Consider the following 20,643-nt stretch of genomic DNA (forward strand, 5'->3'; position numbering starts at 1 on the left):
TTTAAATATTTTGAATTACTGCCAATATTGAGGCTTTCAACGCCTCAATAAATACACACTGACAGTGACTTCACTGAAGGGCAGTTAGTGCAGAAATATTTCTCAAAGGAATTCAATGCTGATGTTTTGTGAGTAAAATTAAATTAATTTCCAGCGTGATGCTATGGACAATTAAGAGCTTTGATCATTCCTCATTCGAAGTTGTAAAGTGGAGATTTCAGCACAGCTGAACTGTTAAGAATCCAACAATTTTTTTTCTTTAATTTATTGCTTCTGTTTGAGCTATAAGATAATGGGAAGAACTCTATTGCAGTCAGTAGGCTTGGGAATTTTAATTTAATTCTTCATTCATTTTTCATTATTTAGAAATTACCCCAGGGACTTGCAACAACTGTCACTGCAGTTATTTATATCTTGGGCTCAATGCATTTACCTTTACAGTTCAACTGTGAAATCCCTTCTGGTTAGATTGTTATATATAAGGCATGAAGTACTGTGACATTGAAAGCAATGACTTTGTAACATTGAAGGTAATTGCCTCTATTCTCATTCATTCAATTTTCCTCCACATTCTGTTGGTGAAGTCAGCTCATCATTGGGGAAATCAGTGCTGTTATCTGTCTATTTTTATAATTTAAGTCCAGTGACCTTCCATATCTATGTCCTAAAGAAGCTGCTTTCATTGTTGGTGCTAACTGTTTGTGCGTTCCCTATAAGATTATTCAAGCCCGAAGTAGATTTGGACCGTTAAAGAACCAGGGATGATAGGATCATGCAAGAAAGTGAAGTTAATGCCAACAATCAGATCAGCCATTATCTATTGAAAGGGAAGGACAACCTAAGGGGCTGTATGAACAAACAGCTAATCCTCCCAGTCTGAATATTCTTATCGGTAGAACATCTCTCAGAGTAATATGGCATTCATTTCCTTCCTCTGGACTCTGTACATTGTTTTGGTACAATAGCTGTTTAATCCACTCAGATACTTTACGGTGTGTTAAACAGAAGGAATGGCAATGAGTAATTGTATTGTTCCCAACTTAAAATTTGTGGGAAATTATTTCATTTTCATTGCACAACTTTGATCCTTGTAATAACAATGATTTTGAAAGTTCTTAATTCCATCAGGTCTGTACGTTAATTAATCTTGCCAAAATGTTTTCTTGCCCTCCCTTACAAATGAAACTCTTCTTTGACTTGTACATTTCCATTGTCACCTCCATGGTGGGAAACTCGCTCAGTTGTGAAACATCTATTCCTGAAGGTTCAAATGCACACTGTTAACCACTGAGATGTGGGGTGGAGATATGTCTCTACCAAAGGAGGTGTGAGGTGCTCCTTCCCTCCGCTAGCCTGCAGGTCACCCTTGGGCAAGGTGTAGCACCTGCTTAGCCCCCTCCCCCCCCCCCCCCGATCACTGTCATGTGAAGCCATGGAGCAGGTGGTGGATGGTCGTATGAGCAGCTGGTGCATATCACATGCCCTAGTTATGCGACCACCGATGCCAGGCAGACAATCTCTGAAGAGTATTGATAATGACTGGGATCACCTGTCTTGTAAGGACACTGCCCAGAAGAAGACAATGGCAAACCACCTCTGCTGTAAGAATTCAGCAGGCACCAGGCAGCATCTGTCTTGATGAAGGGTGCAGTTCCCACAAGTGTACAGATACTTTAGATGTGGTAGGTGTGTGAGCAGAAGGTGTTGTTGGTCTTGTCAAGTGTCATCATTAACTCCCTGTCCTTTGAATTCAAAGCATTCTGCAGACCGTGGCAACTCATTGCAAGTTGCTTTCTGTAAACTTTACGTAAACTGCGGTCAGGATCATGGAGGAGATCTCCCCTGGTAAACTGAATGGTCAGCATTTGATTGTTAGGTGTTCAAGGTCAGGGCAACACAAGTACGACAAAACCACCACACACGTCGGAGCACCACAGAGAGCTGTTGGCTTGATGTTCTGAGGCAGAGTGGAGAACCAGTGAGATTGTGTCTGCTGTAGACCTATTGCAGCGGTAGATGATTCACAGTGTGTCCACATTCTTGTTCAGGCAGGAGTTACCTATAGCTGCAACTCACTTCTCAAAACACCTCGTTACGGTAGATGTAAGTGCTCCAGTCAAAATTTATTGAGGCAGCTCACCATGTTCTTGGACACTCGTGTGATTGCTGCCCTTTTGAGGCAGATGGAACTTCAGACCACTGCAGTAAGAATTTGAAGATGTCTTTCAACACTCCTGCCAGGAAATGCACACTGTCAGGGCCTCATGTTGGCAAGCATTCACTCTCTTGAAGGATGTTCTGACATCAGCCTCCAAGATAGACATCGCAGAGTCACTAGATACAGTGGAGATCTACACAGATGTAGTTTTAGGCTCCATTCAAAGTGTGCATTAAAGGTGTTGAGCTCATCGAGGGTGAAGCATCACTGATACTTTTGCTGTTAGGTTTCACCTTACAGAAAGTAACGGCCATTGCAAACCCTGCCACAGCTGTCATGCATCCAATTGTGTCTCTAATTTCACACATCATTGCCTTTTCACTCTCATGAGGGCCTTCATTGGTCATATCTGGACTTATTATAGGATTCTGGATTGTTGATCTTGAATAGCACAGATCTAGCACTCAGCAGATGGCAAATATCCTGGTTCATCCATAGCCTCTGCTTTGGGAAAACCTAACCAGCAACCACCAAATAAAAGAAGAATCTGGAACTACTCAGCAGGTCATATAGCATCTGAGGAGAGAGAAATATTTCTCTTTTTATTTCAGATTTTCAGCATCTGCTGCCTATTTCTGCTTGGCAAACTTCCACTCAAAATTGAAGATGAAAGTACAGCAAGAATAGCGATGGCCAATATAGCAAATCTTCTGCAGATGCTAACATTATATACTCCAAGTTAGAAATTGGAATATTTCGAATGATTTTCCTGGAAATGAGTTAACTGTACACCATCCGTATACTGCAAATGAGAATTAGATCCGTCACAACTCTGGCATTGTTCAAATGTGGTCTCAATGCTATTAGTTATTTTGTATGCCTGGATATAACTTTGATTAAAAAGTAATAATATTACATAAATAGAAATCAAAGTAGAATACGAATATATATTTATTCAAAAAATGTGCATCTTGAATATTGCAATGGTCAGGACAAGAGGTTGGGTACTCACTTTCTGAGTGTCTTTCAGGTCAGTATTGAGTCTAGGGATGGAGCACAGGCAGCTTGGACTAAGGGACCATATATACTTTGCATTCAGGTCCTCACCTTTACACCAGTTCATCTCAGCTGTTAACCGAAAGATTGGTAGATCATGCCCATTCAGTGACGTGAATTACTGCACAGTTTTGATTACACTGTTACAGAAAAGATGCCATCAAGTTGGAAAGAGTGCAAAGAAGATTTACAAGAAGACCTGTGTTCTAGGGAGATGTTAAAATGGCTGGGACTTTATTCCTTGGAGCAAAGGAGACAGGTGTGACCTTACAGGGGTGTATACAATTATGAGGTACATAGTTATTTTTCTGGGGGAAAGGAATCAAAAACTAGAGGGTACATATTTAAGATGTGTCCGGTGGTGCAGATATGGTCCAAGTGCAGAGAGAGACTCTGAAGAGGGTCAACAGTTCACAGGCTTCAATGAGGAATGTTGCAGAATTTTACAGGAAAAGGAAAGCAATAAACTCTAGGCCAATAGGGCCATTAGCTAAAACTCTCAAACTGAAATTTTAATGCCAACACTGCGGCTGGAATCCAAAAGCTAAATTCCAAATGAATACTGTTCCTTTACAGCATCAATGAAACGGTAGTCCTCATTCCCAGACAAGGACGAGAGTAAGCAGGGAGCATAAACGTTGCTGTACTTTTGGTCAAGTCTCAACAAGACTAGAATGAAAAGAAGGGAGTTAAATACCACCATAATGAAACACTAATTAGCTGGAATATGCATACTCACTAGCGTAATTGTCATCCACAACCTGCCTGCACGGGCACTTAGGCCCCACGGCAGAGCCTGTGGTTGTGACAAGATGAGTGGGAAGTGATTTAAAAGGGGCCTGAGGGGTTAGTTCTTCACCCCGAGAGGGGAGTATGTGCAACGAGCTGCTAGAGGAAGTTGTTGAGACAGGTATAATGACAATGTTTAAAAGATGCTGGAACAGGTATATGAATAGAACAGATTTAGGAAAAGATGGGTCAACCATGGGCAAATGGAACGAGCTGATTTGTGCAGCTCGATTGGTAAGATCCAACTGGGCTGAAGGGCCTTTTTCTGTGCTATGTTACTTTATGATTTGCTGCGACCAGCAGTAGTTGATCCATGTAATAAAACCACTTTCATCTAAATGCAGTTACTAAGCTTGATTGTGAATGTGTCATTAAATAGTAAATAGTTTTCTTTCTTCATTTTACATAATATTAACATCTAGTATATATTTAAATATATACTTTAATGATTTTGATTTTATTATTGCTCACTTGAACTGCTGATAGAGTATCTCTGATCAATACTCAGGGTCTGTGACATAACATCAGGGCAATTCAGGGCATAAGGCCCTAGGCCTGATAACTACTTGTGGAGTATTCCTCTTCACAGGATAGTTATAGTGGCTGGGTTTCAAGAACAATATCTGCGAGGCTACAACTTGCAAAGAAATACTGGAACACACATGGGTGATGGGCTGGATTGAGGATTCTTGCCTAATAGATCCCATTGTCGCCTGGAAACAAAATAATTATCAGAAAGCTAATGCTGAATTTAATGTTTGACTAATTTTATAGGACTTTTGGATGAGGTTATGAGTAGAGATGATGAGGGTGATACAATCGGTGCGATGTACAGTACATGGACTTCCAAAAGGATTTTTGACCCCTGCCCCTACCATCAGTCACGAGGTCCTGTAGCATTAGGCCAAGAACTTTTAGGATGGGAGACAGCTTCTTCCCTCAAGGCGTATGACTACTGAATGCTTTGCCACTACCCAGGTCTCATCATATTGAAATGCCAGTAGCTTTGTACTGCTTATTTTGTAATATGTGTTGTAAATACACCTGACTGTTTGTTAATTTATTTATGATAATATTACTTCATATGTTGTGTGTGTGAACTGTATGTACTGTGTTGTGCACCTTGGTCTGGAGGAACATTGTTTCGTTTGGTGGTATATGCATGTACGATTGTATGCCGATAAATTGAACATGAATTAGAACTTTTGATAAGATGCCTCATAACACAGCTTTATCAAAAAATTTGGAGCACATTAAAGGGACATTGATAGCAGGGACAGGAAGCTGATTCACAGACAGCAGAGATTTGTGATAACTGGTTGTTTGTTAGACAGGAGGAAGGTGAATAATGGCATTCCCTCGGTACTGCTGTTGGGGCCATTGCTTTTCCTAGATCTCTATAAATGACCTGGAACTGGGAGTGCAAGCCAGCGCATCAAACTTGGCCCTAATGTGGCCTGCGGAGAGGACAGTGATAACTTGCATCAGGATATAAACACGCTGGGAGAATGGGCTGTTGCATGACAGATGGAAGCTTAATGCAGAGAACTGTGAGGTGTTGCATGATGGGAAGAAGACTGAAGAGAGGAATATGCAATAAAGGATGCTGCTTTATAAGAAGAACAGGAGCAGGGTACCGTGCAGTATGGATGTACAGTGTTATTGGAAGTATCAGGGCAGGTTAAGAAAATGGTTAATTAGATGCATAGTATTCTGTGTTCAATCAATCAATGCATACAGTATAAACCTGGGGAAGTCATGTTGAACGCTTACTGAATACGAGTCCCACATCATCTGGAGCACTGTCATCAGTTCTGGACACCTCATTATAACAACAAGGATGTGAAATCATCAGAGAGTCCTGAAAAGATTTATGAGAATGCTTCTTGGGAATGAAGGACGACAATTGCAAGGGCAGATTAAAGGGACTGTCTTCCTTAAGAAGGTGAATCAGGGGAGATTTTATTAAAGTATTTAGAAGGATTTAGCGAGACAGAATTGTGGTATGTTGTTGCCATTTGGAACTTCAAGGTCACAGGTATAAAATGAAGGGAGGAGCATTAAAAGTGAATAATGTTTTTACACAGGATGTAGTTGCAATGTAGAATCTGGCTGCAGGTGTGGTGGAGAGAGAATCAAGCTTTCTAGTGAGAATTGGGTAAAGATGTGCTGATAGAAAGTTTACAAACTATGGAGAAAGGAGCAATGGAGTGGCAAGTGTTGTGTATTCAATATTTCAGTAATATTTGAGCAAATTGTAAATATATAGTCTGATTGAGCTTTCTTTGTTAACATAATTCATTATGGGTTACATGTCAGAAGTATGTGAATGGCATGCATCATTATTACACCATGTCATATGTGAGCACCTTACTAAAAGAAAAGGAAAGAAAAACTGAGTGAACAAAACATATCTTGGCTCTTTTATCTTTCGTTAGGTTAGTTTCTGGAGTTATAAAACACCAAGGTGCAGTCAGAACTAGTGAATTGCTTTTATAGAGAGCTGGTGCTAGCATGATGGGCCGAATGGCCATCTCTTGCACTGCAATTGTCTGATTCACTGACTCATCATCAGGTTACTATATGTTCAAACAAATCATATGCCTTTTGTATCATTCTTATCTTATATACATTTATTGCTATTGGTAGCTCACAGATTCTTTTTAATGGTATATAAGGTTCTTGGGATTAGAAGCATAGATTTAGGAATAAATCAAGGCAACAAACAGGAAGATGGAACAAGATGGTCATTTTCATCTGGTACCTGACCAATCATGAACAAGTGCTTGTGCACCAGCCATTTATGTACTGCATTGCTATCATCGATGCAGATGATTGGAGGAAGAGACCGTGTGTAATGCATATAAGTCTGTTGATGAAAGACAGTGGCACTCCAAGCTGAACCACTCTGCTACCCCTTTATACTTTCACACCTGAGCATTTTCTTTGCTGATTTCCATGCAGTTTTCCAAAAAATGTGATAGTTGATCATATGCTAAAACCTTAATTTGTTGGAATTCAGAAGAATGAGGGGTGACCTCATTGATCTATTGAATGTTGAAAGGCCTCTGTGGAGTGGATGTGAGGAGGATGTTTCCAAAGCTGGGGGTGTCTATTACCAGAGCACATGGCCTCAAAATAGAGGGACGTCATTTAGAACAGAGATGCGATGGAATTCGTTTAGCCAGAGAGTGGTGAAACTGTGGGATTCATTCCCACAGGTGGCTGTGGAGGCCAAGTCATGGGGTATATTTAAGGCAGAGGTTGATATATTCTGAATTAGTCAGGGCATGAAGGGATACGGAGAGAAGGCAGGGGATTGGGGCAAAGAGGAAAATTGGATCAGCCATGCTGAAATGGCAGAGCAGACTCGATGGGCCAAATGGCCTAATTCTGCTCCTATATCTTATGACCTTACAGTCTTAAATAAAAGCTACTTTGTGCTGGGCATCTACACTACTTATGCCAATTTTAAAAGCAAGAGTGGATTTTATGCCATTATTTTATTATTCTTTTTCTCCAGGATTCTCCATTGAAGGCTGTGCAGATGTTGTGGGTGAACCTCATCATGGATACTTTTGCCTCCTTGGCCCTAGCCACAGAGCCACCTACAGAAGCACTGCTGATGAGAAAACCATATGGCAGGGACAAACCCCTCATTTCACGAACCATGATGAAAAATATTCTGGGTCATGGGATATACCAACTTGCTGTTATCTTCACTCTGCTCTTTGCTGGTATGTAATGTAGTATCTTTCCTGCTAGCAAGGAATCCAATGAGATATTTGAAATTTTTCAGGAAAAATTGGCCCAGATTAGCCAATGGCTTTGAAGAAAATGCCCACAAAGTTCCAGCAATCTGTTTCATTTCTGTCAAGAGTCGTCCATTGGGGTTGTCTGGCCGGTCCTTATCGGATTAACAGAGAAGCTGGTCATATTAAAGTTTTGATATCGATACCAAATCGGCAAGATAAAATAGAACCCTCCACTAATCTCTTTTTAAGCATTAGAAAAGTGAACATATTAAAACAGAGGCAAAAATGCCACAAATAGTTTAATTATTTTAAGAAGCATGTATGTTTGAAATAACATTGTTTAGAATGACAATCCACTTCCAGATATTTTAGAATCAGATGGTTACTAAACTTTATGGCTTAGCACTAGATTCAACAATTATTATTATTACTATAATTAATTGCCTGTTACGCCACTGGTATTTAAGGCAGCAATGAAGGCCCTCCATCTCTGGCTGTCCTTGGCTTCATTGCTGTTTCTGTAACAATTTTTTTTTACCAGTGGAGTTGTTAGCCCTAAGCTGAACCCCTAAACCTGGAGGCCTGGTGGACTTACTCTACCCATTGACCCATTTGGCAGGGGTGACCCTACCAAGAGCCAAAACACAAGGCCCTGACTCCAGCCAACATAGCTCTCCGGGTCATTGAGGCACAGAAGCCTCCAAACCCTACAGCAAGTTTGTGGTCCTCTTAGAGGTTGATTCAACAGGGGTTTATGTTTTTGATATTCTTTTGCAGCGAGAGTTGCCTAGAAACTTATACCTTATCAGTATCACTAAGAAGATGGCGTAAAAGTGTTGTTACATTTTAAACTGCCTAAGAAATTCATTCCACTTAAAGTTAATGGAACAAATTTTGAAAGCAGTGTGCAAAACTTTGATGCCTCTTTAGCAGAAGCAGGTGTAGGGGAATAATTTCTCAGTAATAATTCCAAAATAGAAAACTGATTAAAACCCTTTCATTGACTCCCTCGTGCTTATATGGCATAACAAGAAATCACAGACAATAGCCTCTGAATTCAGGAATTTAATTGTACAAGTGTTCTCTAAAGGCTGTCTTCAGCTTGCTCCATTATAGTGGTAAGCACAGGCATTTTTCTCATTGTTATTAATTTCTTTTTTACAAAAGTATGTGTTCATTAATGCATAATCTGAGAACTCTAAAGGGTGTTTTTTTTTCATTCAAACAAGCTTGTCCTTCTGTTTTATTCACAGAAATGAAAGCATTATTGAATGCTTGTGAGATTCATTTTTACTGGTTTGCTTGTGAGGAAATATAATATGTCTATAAGATTCAGGATTTATTTCACAGACAGAGTTGCCATATTGAGCATTTCTCCACTATGTTATGTTTCTGTATGTCCTGCCTGGAAAAAAAATTCACATAAAATGCAGTTCAGATAACCAAGGTAAATCTTGATAGGCACTGTGTCATTTTACATTATTTTGTAAGGGAACATAGCCTCTGAGAAATACAGTTTGACAAATACATTTTATCTGTAGAAACAATGAATCCATTTATCAGAATGAAGAAACGTTTCACCTTTGCACATAAATGAACCCATTTGAAAATGCTACATATTGAGCCATAATTTCCTACCAAAGTAATGGAGAAGCAAATGATGTCAGTTGCTTATGATATGTGTAAGCAACATCAGACAAGGAGAGGTTCATAATCAATGGCCTGCAACTTTCTGTCTAAAGTGCTTTGCAAGTCAAAGTCACCAGTGAATTACATGAATAATGTGAAATTGCCGGCATTAGGTGGCAGAAACAAATTAACTTGCTTAGTTATATTTTGTTATTAATGGTGTGCTTATTACTGTAAACAAAAACCTTCTGCACATTAACTAAAAAGAGTACAGTTTCTTATTCCTTCACGTTTTAATAATTTTAATTGCTTACTGCACATTACACTGCTGACATTTAGGGCAGCAATTAAAATCTTCCATCTCATTCTTCATTGCTGTTTTCATAACAAATGTTTTTTGACTAGTCCGTGTTGTTAGCCCTAAGCGAAACCCCTGAACCTGGAGGACCGGTGGACCACTCTTAGTCTGGCCTCTACCCTTTAACATGTTTGGCATGGGTGACCGTATAAAGAACCAAAGCATAAAACCCTGACTGCAGCCAACGTAGTTCTCCGGGTCATTGAGGCACGCAAGCCTCCAAACCCTGTGACAAGTTTGTGGTGCGCTCGGAGGGTTTTAATTATAAGGGGTTTAAAAATAAGCACAGCTTCAATCAAAATCATCTTCCTCTTTGTCTTTCAAGGGATGGTTTCTATAGCATAAAACGATAAATGGTATCAAACAAACTGTAAAGATAATTTTCTAAGTGTGAGTCTAAAAACAACCATTTATAAGGAGATGTACTCCCTAACGACACCATTTACCCTATTGTGTCCATGTGACTTTTAGACCAATTCCATCAATCCCATTCCCTTACTTATTACAATAGACAATAGGTGCAGAAGTAGACCATTCGGCCCTTCGAGCCTGCACCACCATTTTGAGATCATGACTGATCATCTACTATCAATACCCGGTTCCTGCCTTGTCCCCATATCCCTTGATTCCCCTATCCATAAGATACCTATCTAACTCCTTCTTGAAAGCATCCAGAGAATTGGCCTCCACTACCTTCCGAGGCAGTGCATTCCAGACCCCCACAACTCTCTGGGAGAAGAAGTTTTTCCTTAACTCTGTCCTAAATGACCTACCCCTTATTCTCAAACCATGCCCTCTGGTACTGGACTCTCCCAGCATCTGGAACATATTTCCTGCCTCTATCTTGTCCAATCCCTTAATAATCTTATATGTTGCAATCAGATCCCCTCTCAATCTCCTTAATTCCAGCGTGTATAAGCCCAGTCTCTCTAACCTCTCTGCGTAAGACAGTCCTGACATCCCAGGAATTATCCTTGTGAATCTACGCTGCACTTCCTCTACAGCCAGGATGTCCTTCCTTAACCCTGGAGACCAAAACTGTACACAATACTCCAGGTGTGGTCTCACCAGGGCCCTGTACAAATGCAAGAGGATTTCCTTACTCTTGTACTCAATTCCCTTTGTAATAAAGGCCAACATTCCATTAGCCTTCTTCACTGCCTGCTGCACTTGCTCATTCACCTTCAGTGACTGATGAACAAGGACTCCTAGATCTCTTTGTATTTCTCCCTTACCTAACTTTACACCGTTCAGATAATAATCTGCCTTCCTGTTCTTACTCACAAAGTGGATAACCTCACACTTATTCACATTAAACATCATCTGTCAAGTATCTGCCCACTCACCCAGGCTATCCAAGTCACTCTGAATTCTCCTAACATCCTCATCACATGTCACACTGCCACCCAGCTTAGTATCATCAGCAAACTCTGTAATACATTCTCTCTCACTTGCCCATTAACACCTCACCAATTTTCTTACCACCCACCTATACTTGGGAGAAGGCGCTGAAGCCGATTAACCCCAACAAACATCATGTCTTTGGGGATAATTAATGTGATGATTAAATAAATAATTATTAATTTTATTTATTCTAACAATCTTTATTCCCTTTGTTCTTAAACAAATATATATCTCCAATCTATATATCTAGTCTTTATTTCACATTCTTCAAATAATTTAAGTTCAGAATCCGAATCAGGTTTAATTTCACTGGCATCTGTTGTGAAGTGTGTTGCTTTGTGGCAGCAGCACATTGCAATACATAATAATAAAAAACTATACATTGCAATAAGAAATATATATAAAAATAAATTAAGTAACTAGTGAAAAAGAGAGCAAAAAAAAAATTTCAATAGTGAAGTAGCGTTCATGGATTCATTGCCCATTCAGAACTCTGATGGCTGAGGGGAAGAAGCTGTTTCCGATACATTGAATGTGTGTTTTCAGGATCCTGTAATCTCTCAGTCAGTGAGAGTATTTCAATCTCTCTCTGCTGCAGTCGGAGGCTCCCACCTGCTTCAAAAGCGGGACAACCATACCAGTGGCTGAGAAGAGCAGAGGTAGCTGCCTCAACAACTATCTCTCAATGTCACTCACATCTACTGTGAGGAAGTGCTTTGAGAGGCTGGTCATGGCTAGAATCAACTCCTGCCTAAACAAGGACCTGGATCCACTGCAACCACAATTGGTCTACAGTGGGTGCAATTTCACTTGCTCTCCACTTGACCTTGGATCACCTAGACAATAGCAATACCTACATCAGGCTATTGTTTTTTGATTATACCTCAGTATTCAACACAATTATATCTTCAGTTCTAATCAACAAGCTCCAAAACTTGCGTCTCTGTGCCTTCCACTGCCACTAGATTTTTGAATTCCTCATCGAAAGGCCACAGTCAGTGCAGATTAGAAATAAACTATCCTCCTCACTGACAATCAACGCTTGTGCACCTCAAAGATGAGTGCTTAGCCTACTGATATACCCTTTCTACACCATGACTGTGTGGCTAGGGGATAGCTCAAATTCCATCTATAAATATGCCGATGACACAACTATTGTTGTCAGAATTTCAGATAGTGATAAGGGGGTTTAAAGAAGTGAGGTAGATCAGCTGGTTGAATAACATAAGTAAGACCAAGTAATATATTGTGGACTTCAGGAAAGGGGTGTTGTGGGAACACACACCAGTCCTCATCGAAGGATCAGCAATGGAAAGGGTGAGCAGTTTCAAGTTCCTGGGTGTCAACATCTCTGAAGATCTATCCTGGGCCCAACATATCGATGCGATCACAAAGAAGGCACAACAGCCAGTATATTTCACTGAGACTTTGAGGAAATATGGTATGTCACCAATGACACTCACAAATTTCTACAGCTGTACCATGGAGAGCATTCTAACTGGTTGTATCACTGTCTAGTATGGAGGGACCACAGCACAGGATTGTAAAAAGCTGCAGAAAGTTATTTACTCAGCCAGCTCTATAATAGGCACTCTCCTCCCTAGCATCAAGGACACCTTCAAAAGGCGATGATTCAAAAAGGTGGCATCCATCATTGATGATCCCCACCGTCCAGAACAAATCCTCTTCTCATTGCTACCAACAAGGCAGATGTACAGGAGCTTGAACACACACATTCAATGTTTCAGGAATAACTTCTTCCCCTTCGCCATCAGATTTCTGAATGCTCAGTGAACCCATAAACACTATCTCACAAGTTCTTTCCTCTCTTTTTTGCACTGCTTATTTAATTTAATTTTTAATATACATACTTATTGTAATTTATAGTTTTTCATTATTATGTATTGCAATGTACCACTGCCGCAAAACAACAAATTTCATGTTAAATGCCAGTGATATTAAACCTGATTCTGATTCTGTGCCTCTTCCTGATGGTAGCAATAAGAAGAGGGCATGTCCTGGGTAAGGTCATGAGATAAGTGCCTGCACCTGGTCTGCCCTGAGAGTCCTGGAGTGGAGCCAACTGGACTAGAAGGTAAGTCATTTCTTCTGGGTGGGCCTGAAAGACCTGGAGTGGATTCTGCTAGTCTGTAAGGTAAAATGGTGTTCCCATCAATATTCCTGTCCTGCTAACTATCTGGGTAAAACTCAGCTGTGAACATATGCAGAGGAGATGGACAAAATTGTAATATTTTACAAGGTCTTGCAATGCATTCACAATACACTTGCAATGCACTTGCAATACTTATGTTAAGCCATTTGATGGCTACTTTGTGCATTCCCCTGAGTGTGCATTTTCTTGAAAAGTGGAGAATTATCTGCAAATGTTAAAAACCAAGTATTTTGGTGTGGTGACAAAAATTCAAATTTTTATTGCCCAAGAAGAAACTATTTAATTTATGCACAAAGATTTATGCTGCCTCTCATCAAAATGTGATTCAGTCAATTTAGACAAACACATGTTGTGATAGATAGCTTTATTTATTCTAGGGGAATAAAAAAAATGAGTCTATTACTCAGTCAAATTGAAATAAGTAATTGTCAGCATCTTCTTCCATTTCTTTTGATTCTTTCAAAATGTAGAGCTTGCTTATGATATACAGCAAATGTTACACAGTATTACACAGTGTTTCTTCAGAGCATAACAGTCCACCATGCTGACTATTATTGAAAATTCAATAAGCATGAGCCAACCTTTTCATTCTGGAAATTTGATGGTAGGGTGAATGGAAAGTTACCTTTCTTTTCATTTGAAAGAAGTCATCAAAAATTATGTGGTTCATTTTCCTTTTATACTTCAAGGTCTTTCATTTAGCAGTTGCCATTGTAATGTGAAGCTCATTCACGTATTTCTTTAATGGAATTCTCTGAAGAAGTGTGGTTCTGAATTCTTTGTGACCAAAGTCATTTATAGTGCACCCCGAATGTTAAGAAGCACTAGGTTTTTTTGCGGGAGCTTATTTGTTTCCATAATGGTTGAAACTTGTTCATTGCTGAGAAATCTATGTCAAGATGTGTGAACAATCAACCCATTGTAGATTTGGGACTGCAGCAGGAACCTGCCAGATAATTTCCACAAAGTCTTAATTGGTCAAAATTAAAGGCTGAGCTCAATAAACCACCAGGAGAAATTATCAATAGCACAGCCCGGAGCTCGGAGTTCAATTCTGACATCGTCTATAAGGAGTTTCTATGCTCTCCCCGTGGCTGTGTGGATTCCTACAGATGCTCTGATTTCCTCCCACAGTCAAAAGACATGCTGCTTAGTCGGTTTATTTGTCGTTGTAAATTGTCCTGTGATTAGGTTAGTGTTAAATAGGTGGGCTGCTGGGCGGCATGGCTCACTGGGCCAGAAGGGCCTGTTACACGCTGTACCTCTAAATAAAATAAAACATACGAATACACAAATAATAACTCTTTGCTTGTTTGCAGGGGAGACGATTTTTAACATCGACAGTGGCAGGAATGCACCACTCCATGCCCCGCCTTCAGAGCACTACACCATCATCTTTAACACATTTGTCCTGATGCAACTCTTCAACGAAATCAACGCTCGCAAGATTCATGGAGAGAAGAACGTGTTTGACGGCATTTTCAGAAATCCCATTTTCTGCAGTATCGTCTTCGGCACTTTTGCTGTCCAGGTACATGAGAAAAGGAATCTTTGTGATTTTAACAAGCTTCCCTTAGTACAAACATCGATGTTGGAAGCCTGAAGTAAAAAATAGTAAATGCTGTAAACAATGAACAGGTCAGGTGACATCTCTGGAAAGCAATACAAGTGAACGTTGTGACAAAATGCTGAACTGAAATATGATTCTCTGTTTTATTCTGCACTGATGCCACCTTACCTGCTGGGTCTATACAGGAGTTTTCTGTTTTAATTTCATTTTTCCCTAAGTATATGCAGTTAAACTATAGCAGATTGGGGCTGAGAGGGAAATGGATTGGCCATGATTGAATGGCAGAACAAACTCGATGGGCCAAATGGCCTAATTCTGCTCCTCTGTCTTATGGTCTAAATACATTACTCTGATGAGTCACTGAAAGATTCCTGCAACAAGTGCTCTAGTATCCCAGTGTCATTGTTTGGATAACTAACCCTAATAATTGGACTAGTGTGTTGCTATTCAATCTTGCAGCCTGGATAAAACTGCATGTCCTTGCTCCTCAACTATATCTGTATCTAACCATAATGCTCAGTTAGTATTTTTCTTATCTTTAAGTTACAGAGTTAAGGGCTAAAGCCCCAAACCAAACAGACTCTCTGCAAGCACTGAGAAGCTAGAGGATTACCACTGGTTCTGAACTTCTGACATTTGTATTTTATTAAGACACTGATAGATTTCAGCTCCGGTTGATACTCAGAAGAGGTCACTTAAAATATAGTTTTAAAGAGTGTGTTTTACTTCAACAAAATGGCATGTGGTTTACCAAAATTATCCTGAGAATGAAAGAATTAATGTACGAGCAGCATTTGATAGCTTTGGGCCAGTACCTGCTAGCATTAAGAAGAATGAGGGGGTGTCTCGTTAAAACCTATTGAATAATCAGAGGTCTTGTGAGAGTGGATGTGGAGAGAATGTTTGCTACAGTGGAAGGGATTGGTACCAGAGAGCATAGCCTCAGAATACAAGGATGATCCTTTAGAACAGAGATGAAGGGGGGTTTCTTTAGTCAGAGAGTAGTAAATCTGAGAAATCCTTTGGCACAGCTGTGGAGGACAAGTCATCGGGTATACTTAAAGCAGAGGTTATAGGTTCTTGATTAGTGAGGGTGTGAAAGATTACAGAGAGAAATCAGGAGAATGGGGTTGAGAGTGACAATAAATCAGATATGGTAGAGTGCTGGCGCAGACTCAATGGGCAAAATGGCCTAATTCTGCCCCTATGTCTTAAGGCCTTATAGTTCAGAATATCTTCATGATATTCCAGGTCTAGTTAACAGAAAGTCCCAGTCTAATGTAACACTTATTATTGAGGGCATGTTTTTAGTTTTCTTAAATCAGCCCAAGTCGAAAACCTTACATATTTAATTTTCTTTCCCTCCTCCAGTTTTCTTACTAATTCGTTCCTCAGTTGAAATCTGTAATACCTGCTAAGACAGATTGGTGGATCTATAAGCCAAACTGCAGGTGAATGTTCCACATGAATGAACCTGTTCAGTTGACTGTCAGTGACTACCACATGTAAACTTGGCACAATCAATTTAACTTTCACACCAGCAGGGATGATGCTTTGAAGAAGCAATGAACTTGATTGATTGTTCAATTCTTCATTCTTAGGTTCAAGGTTGCTGATATTGATTTCAGCACTCTCACTGCCGTCCCAACAGAGATAAGTTAACCTGAAGCAATACACAAATTGAACTAGGAACACACTTGCATTCAACTGTTCAGTAGACTACAGTGCTGCTTTAGATTTATGACAAATGTCATCTCTGATCTATTAATATTTTTTATTTGATGTAGATTCTAATTATTCAGTTTGGAGGAAAACCTTTCAGTTGTACCCCTCTGGAAATCGATCAGTGGCTGTGGTGCATTGTTCTTGGATTAGGAGAATTGCTATGGGGACAGGTAATAATTTATTCTAAGTACATTAAAAATATCTTTAAAATGTCTTTGGATTTTTTTCCACTTCTTGATTGGAAGTGCCAATGATATTGGTGAGAAATAATACCTAAAGAATTTATTTCAATATGCTTTCTTAAATACTTATTTTCTGTAGACTGGCTACAAAGTACATGGGTGGGAATAACATTTGCAGTATAAGCGATCATGTAAGGTTCTCTGGGAACAATAACTTGCAACCAATTCACTACACTAGTAAACAAGAGCTCTATACCAATTCACTACACTACTAAACGGGAGGTCCAGACTAATTCACTACACTAGCAAACTGGACGTCTGGATCAATGATCTAAGTTTAGAAACAATAACTTGACAAAATTAAACTACTTCAATAACATATTTGGAATTTAAACCAGCAAAGATGCTAGATTGTTGGAAAAAACCTCCCTAGTTCATTGCCAGATCTATATGCAATTCTACATCCACAGCAATTTAATTCTATTATGCTGGGGAAGTCCAGACAATTCCAGAAAGTAAGCAACTATATACAGTATGCGATGATAATTACTACCCAGTTATAGATCCTTTACCTTGCCAGTGTCAGTTGCAAGTCCTGAAGGTAACTATCCATTTTTTCTATAACAAAGCAAAACATTGTCTCGTAGAGCTCCTGTCTTACTTCTATAGCTTTGCTTCTGTTTCCCTTTTCTTCAATATTCTTCAATATTTCCTATCAGAACCAAGTGCTCATTGGGTGTAAAGGAGAAATCAACCCTGTTACAGAGAGTTGTGTGAATCTTGGGTATTTTCCATTTGAAGTGAAATCAATTGGAAAAAGCACACAGAGTGAGATTAACAACTTGCACCCATTTACCATTTTCCTCCAGGTAATATCTTCCGTCCCTACCAATCGATTGAAGTTTCTGAAGGAGGCAGGCCATGGAACTCAGAAGGATGACATCCCAGAAGAAGAACTTAATGAAGATGCTGAAGAAATTGATCACGCAGAGAGGGAGCTTCGACGTGGACAGATACTTTGGTTCAGAGGACTAAACAGGATACAAACTCAGGTATGCTTAGTGCCATGCTGTTCCTGAGACTTCAAACCTCTAGAAAAGAACTACATTGTGCTATTACATTCTTACACAAGGTTATGTAAATATGGAGTCGCAACTACAATTTTACATTTAGATGTCTAGGCATGTTAATTACATTGAGAATTGCAGAGTGCATCTCTCCATTGCTAGTTCTGTCCTACATACTTGACTTTGAGTTTCTCTATAATCTCTTTTCAGTAACCAAAATCAAGCACAATCTGATATCAAGAATCTATCTTTGCTGAATCTGTGTATGGTAGTTGAGGTTTAAGATGTCCACTCACTTTGCAGAGTATCAAAACCAGAAATCTATAGAGAGACATTTCTGAGGCTTGTGTGACAACATGTGAATGCTCTGTGAATTTCCAAATTTTATCAGGTTTCAAGCCAGCCTGTCAAAAATTAAAAAGTCTCCAACTCAAAGGACTTCTTAGCTTCAAGCAGTCCTTTATTTATATTGTGTGTTAGTAGCCACGGTTAACTTGTTCACATCCAAATGAACACTTCAGGTCTCAACATTTGATTGTGCATTTGCTGAGTGGATACCTGGGGTGATGGTTAGTGGTGTGTGGAAAGCTTACATGTCTATATTCAGACCAGCACCAGATTGGTAGAGAAGCTTTCTCTTGTGGACATTGAGTGTATGAATTTTTCTTTTGAATACTTTGGAATTCAAATTGATGGTATCTTGGAGCTCAACCTCCAAGTTCCCATGTCATTTGCAAGCTGAAGTTCGAATACTGAGGTTGGGGTGCCTTTATCTCTGGAATATAATTGCCATCAGTTCCAAGGATTGGCTGCAATCTTGTATTAAATCCTATGCCACAGAGTCTACCCTCCGGTCATCTTGTTTCCACTTGCCACTGGATCAAGCAGAGGGTGCAAATCCTCTGTGTTTCCTAACTGGCCCTAAAGAGGGAAAGGCCTTTGTAGGTTTACCTTTATCATCACTCCGGAACACACCGAGAAATTAAGTTGCTTCTGAGACAATTTTATCACTTTAACAACAGTTCTAGTTCATCATAAAGTTGCCAATTCCAACAAAGTTCTAAAAAGGCAAAAGGCAGGTTGGCATTTATTATGAAGGGGGTGGAGTTTAAAAATAGTTTGCTTAAAGTTGTATAGAAGCACACAAAAAATGCTGGAGGAACTCAGCTGGTCAGGTACCATGTAGGGAAAGTGAATAAACAGTAGAGCTTTGTGCCGAGACCCTTCTTCAGGACTGGAAGGGAAAGGGGAAGATGCCATTATAATCAAGGTGGGGGAGAGGAACGAGAATAGCTAGCATGTGATAAGTGAAGCCAGATGGGTAGGAAATGTAAAGGGCTGGAGAGGAAGGAATCCGATGGGAGAGGAGAATGGACCATAAGAGAAAGGGAAGGAGAAGGCTCACTAGTAGGAGGTGACAGGCAGATGAGAAAGGTACGAGTCCAGAGTGAGGAATAGAAGAGGAGGTAGGGAGAAGGATTTTCTTTTTGAACCAGAAGGAAAAATCAATATTCATGCCGTCAGGTTTGAGGCTACCCAGACAGAATATAAAGTGTTGCTCCACCACCCTGAGGATGCCCTTATCTTGGTACAAGAAAAGGCCATGGACCAACGTGTCAGAAAGGGAGTGGGAATCGGAATTAAAATGTACAGTGTGTTGGTGAGGCTACATCTGGAAAATTGTAAATAGCTTTGATCCCATGGCCAAGAAAGAACATTGTCACATTGGACACAACTCAAAGGAGATTCACTGGGCTAATTTCTAGGATGAGCAGGTTGTCCTCTGAAAGGAGGCTGCAGTTTGGGCCTGTATTCTTCAGAGTTTAGAGGAATGGGGGTTGACCTTATTCATCGATTTGAATTCCTCGGGGACTTGACAGGGTAGATATTAAAATGTTTTTGGTAGTGGAAGCCTCATGAATAAGGGTAAACTGCCACAAAATAAGAGACAAGTGATTTAAAACTGGAAGTTGTAGGAGCAGTATTAGGCCATTTGTCCAATCAAGTGTGCTGTGCCATTCAATCATGTCTGACTTATTTTCTTTCTCATCCCCATTCTCCTGCTTTTCCCAGTGACCCTTGACACCCTTACTAATCAAGAACCCATCAACCTCCATTTTAAATATATCCAATGACTTGGCCTCCACAGCTCTCTGCGGCAATGAATTCCACAGATTCACCATCATGTAGCTAAATAAATTCCTCCACCTCTGTTGTAAAGGGACATCTTTCTATTCTGAAGCTGTATCCTCTGGTTCTAGACACCCCCCACTATAGGAAACATTATCTTCACATCCACTCAATCTAGGCCTTTCAATATTCGATACATTTCAATGAGATTCCTCCCTCATTTTTCTAAAATCCTGCAAGTGCAGGCCCAGAGTCATCAAATGCTCCCCTACTTTAAAGCTTTCATTCATGGGTTAATTCTCATGACCTTCCTCTGGACCCTCTCCATTGCGAGCACATCCTCTCTCAGATATGGGATCCAAAGCTTCTCACAATGCTCTATGTGCAGTCTGACCCATGCCTTATAAAGCCTCAGTAATATATCCTTGCTTTTAATTTCTAGACCTCGTGAAATGAACGCTAACATTGCATTTGCCTTCTACCACCGACTCAACCTACAAGTTAACCTCTAGGGAATCCTGCACAAGATCTCCCAAGTCCCTTTGCACCTCGGATTCTTGAATTTTCACCCCTTTTAGAAAATAGTCTACGGCTTTATTCCTTTTACCGAAGTCCCTGCACTGTATTCCATCTGCAGCTTCTTCTTT

General features: G+C 40.0%; 1 protein-coding gene across 18 annotated transcripts in view; it reads left to right on the plus strand.

The window, feature by feature from the left end:
- atp2b2 (ATPase plasma membrane Ca2+ transporting 2) overlaps positions 1-20,643 on the plus strand; it is an 889,877-nt gene that overhangs the window by 851,613 nt on the left and 17,621 nt on the right. For all 18 annotated transcript variants that reach the window (XM_073072083.1, XM_073072084.1, XM_073072085.1 and 15 more), the window contains 4 exons: positions 7,527-7,740; positions 14,642-14,853; positions 16,680-16,787; positions 17,669-17,851. In XM_073072083.1, coding sequence (XP_072928184.1) covers positions 7,527-7,740; positions 14,642-14,853; positions 16,680-16,787; positions 17,669-17,851 — 717 coding nt within the window. The remainder of the gene's footprint in view (positions 1-7,526; positions 7,741-14,641; positions 14,854-16,679; positions 16,788-17,668; positions 17,852-20,643) is intronic.

The sequence above is a fragment of the Hemitrygon akajei genome, chromosome 19 (assembly GCF_048418815.1).
Source record: "Hemitrygon akajei chromosome 19, sHemAka1.3, whole genome shotgun sequence".
NCBI lineage: Eukaryota > Metazoa > Chordata > Chondrichthyes > Myliobatiformes > Dasyatidae > Hemitrygon > Hemitrygon akajei.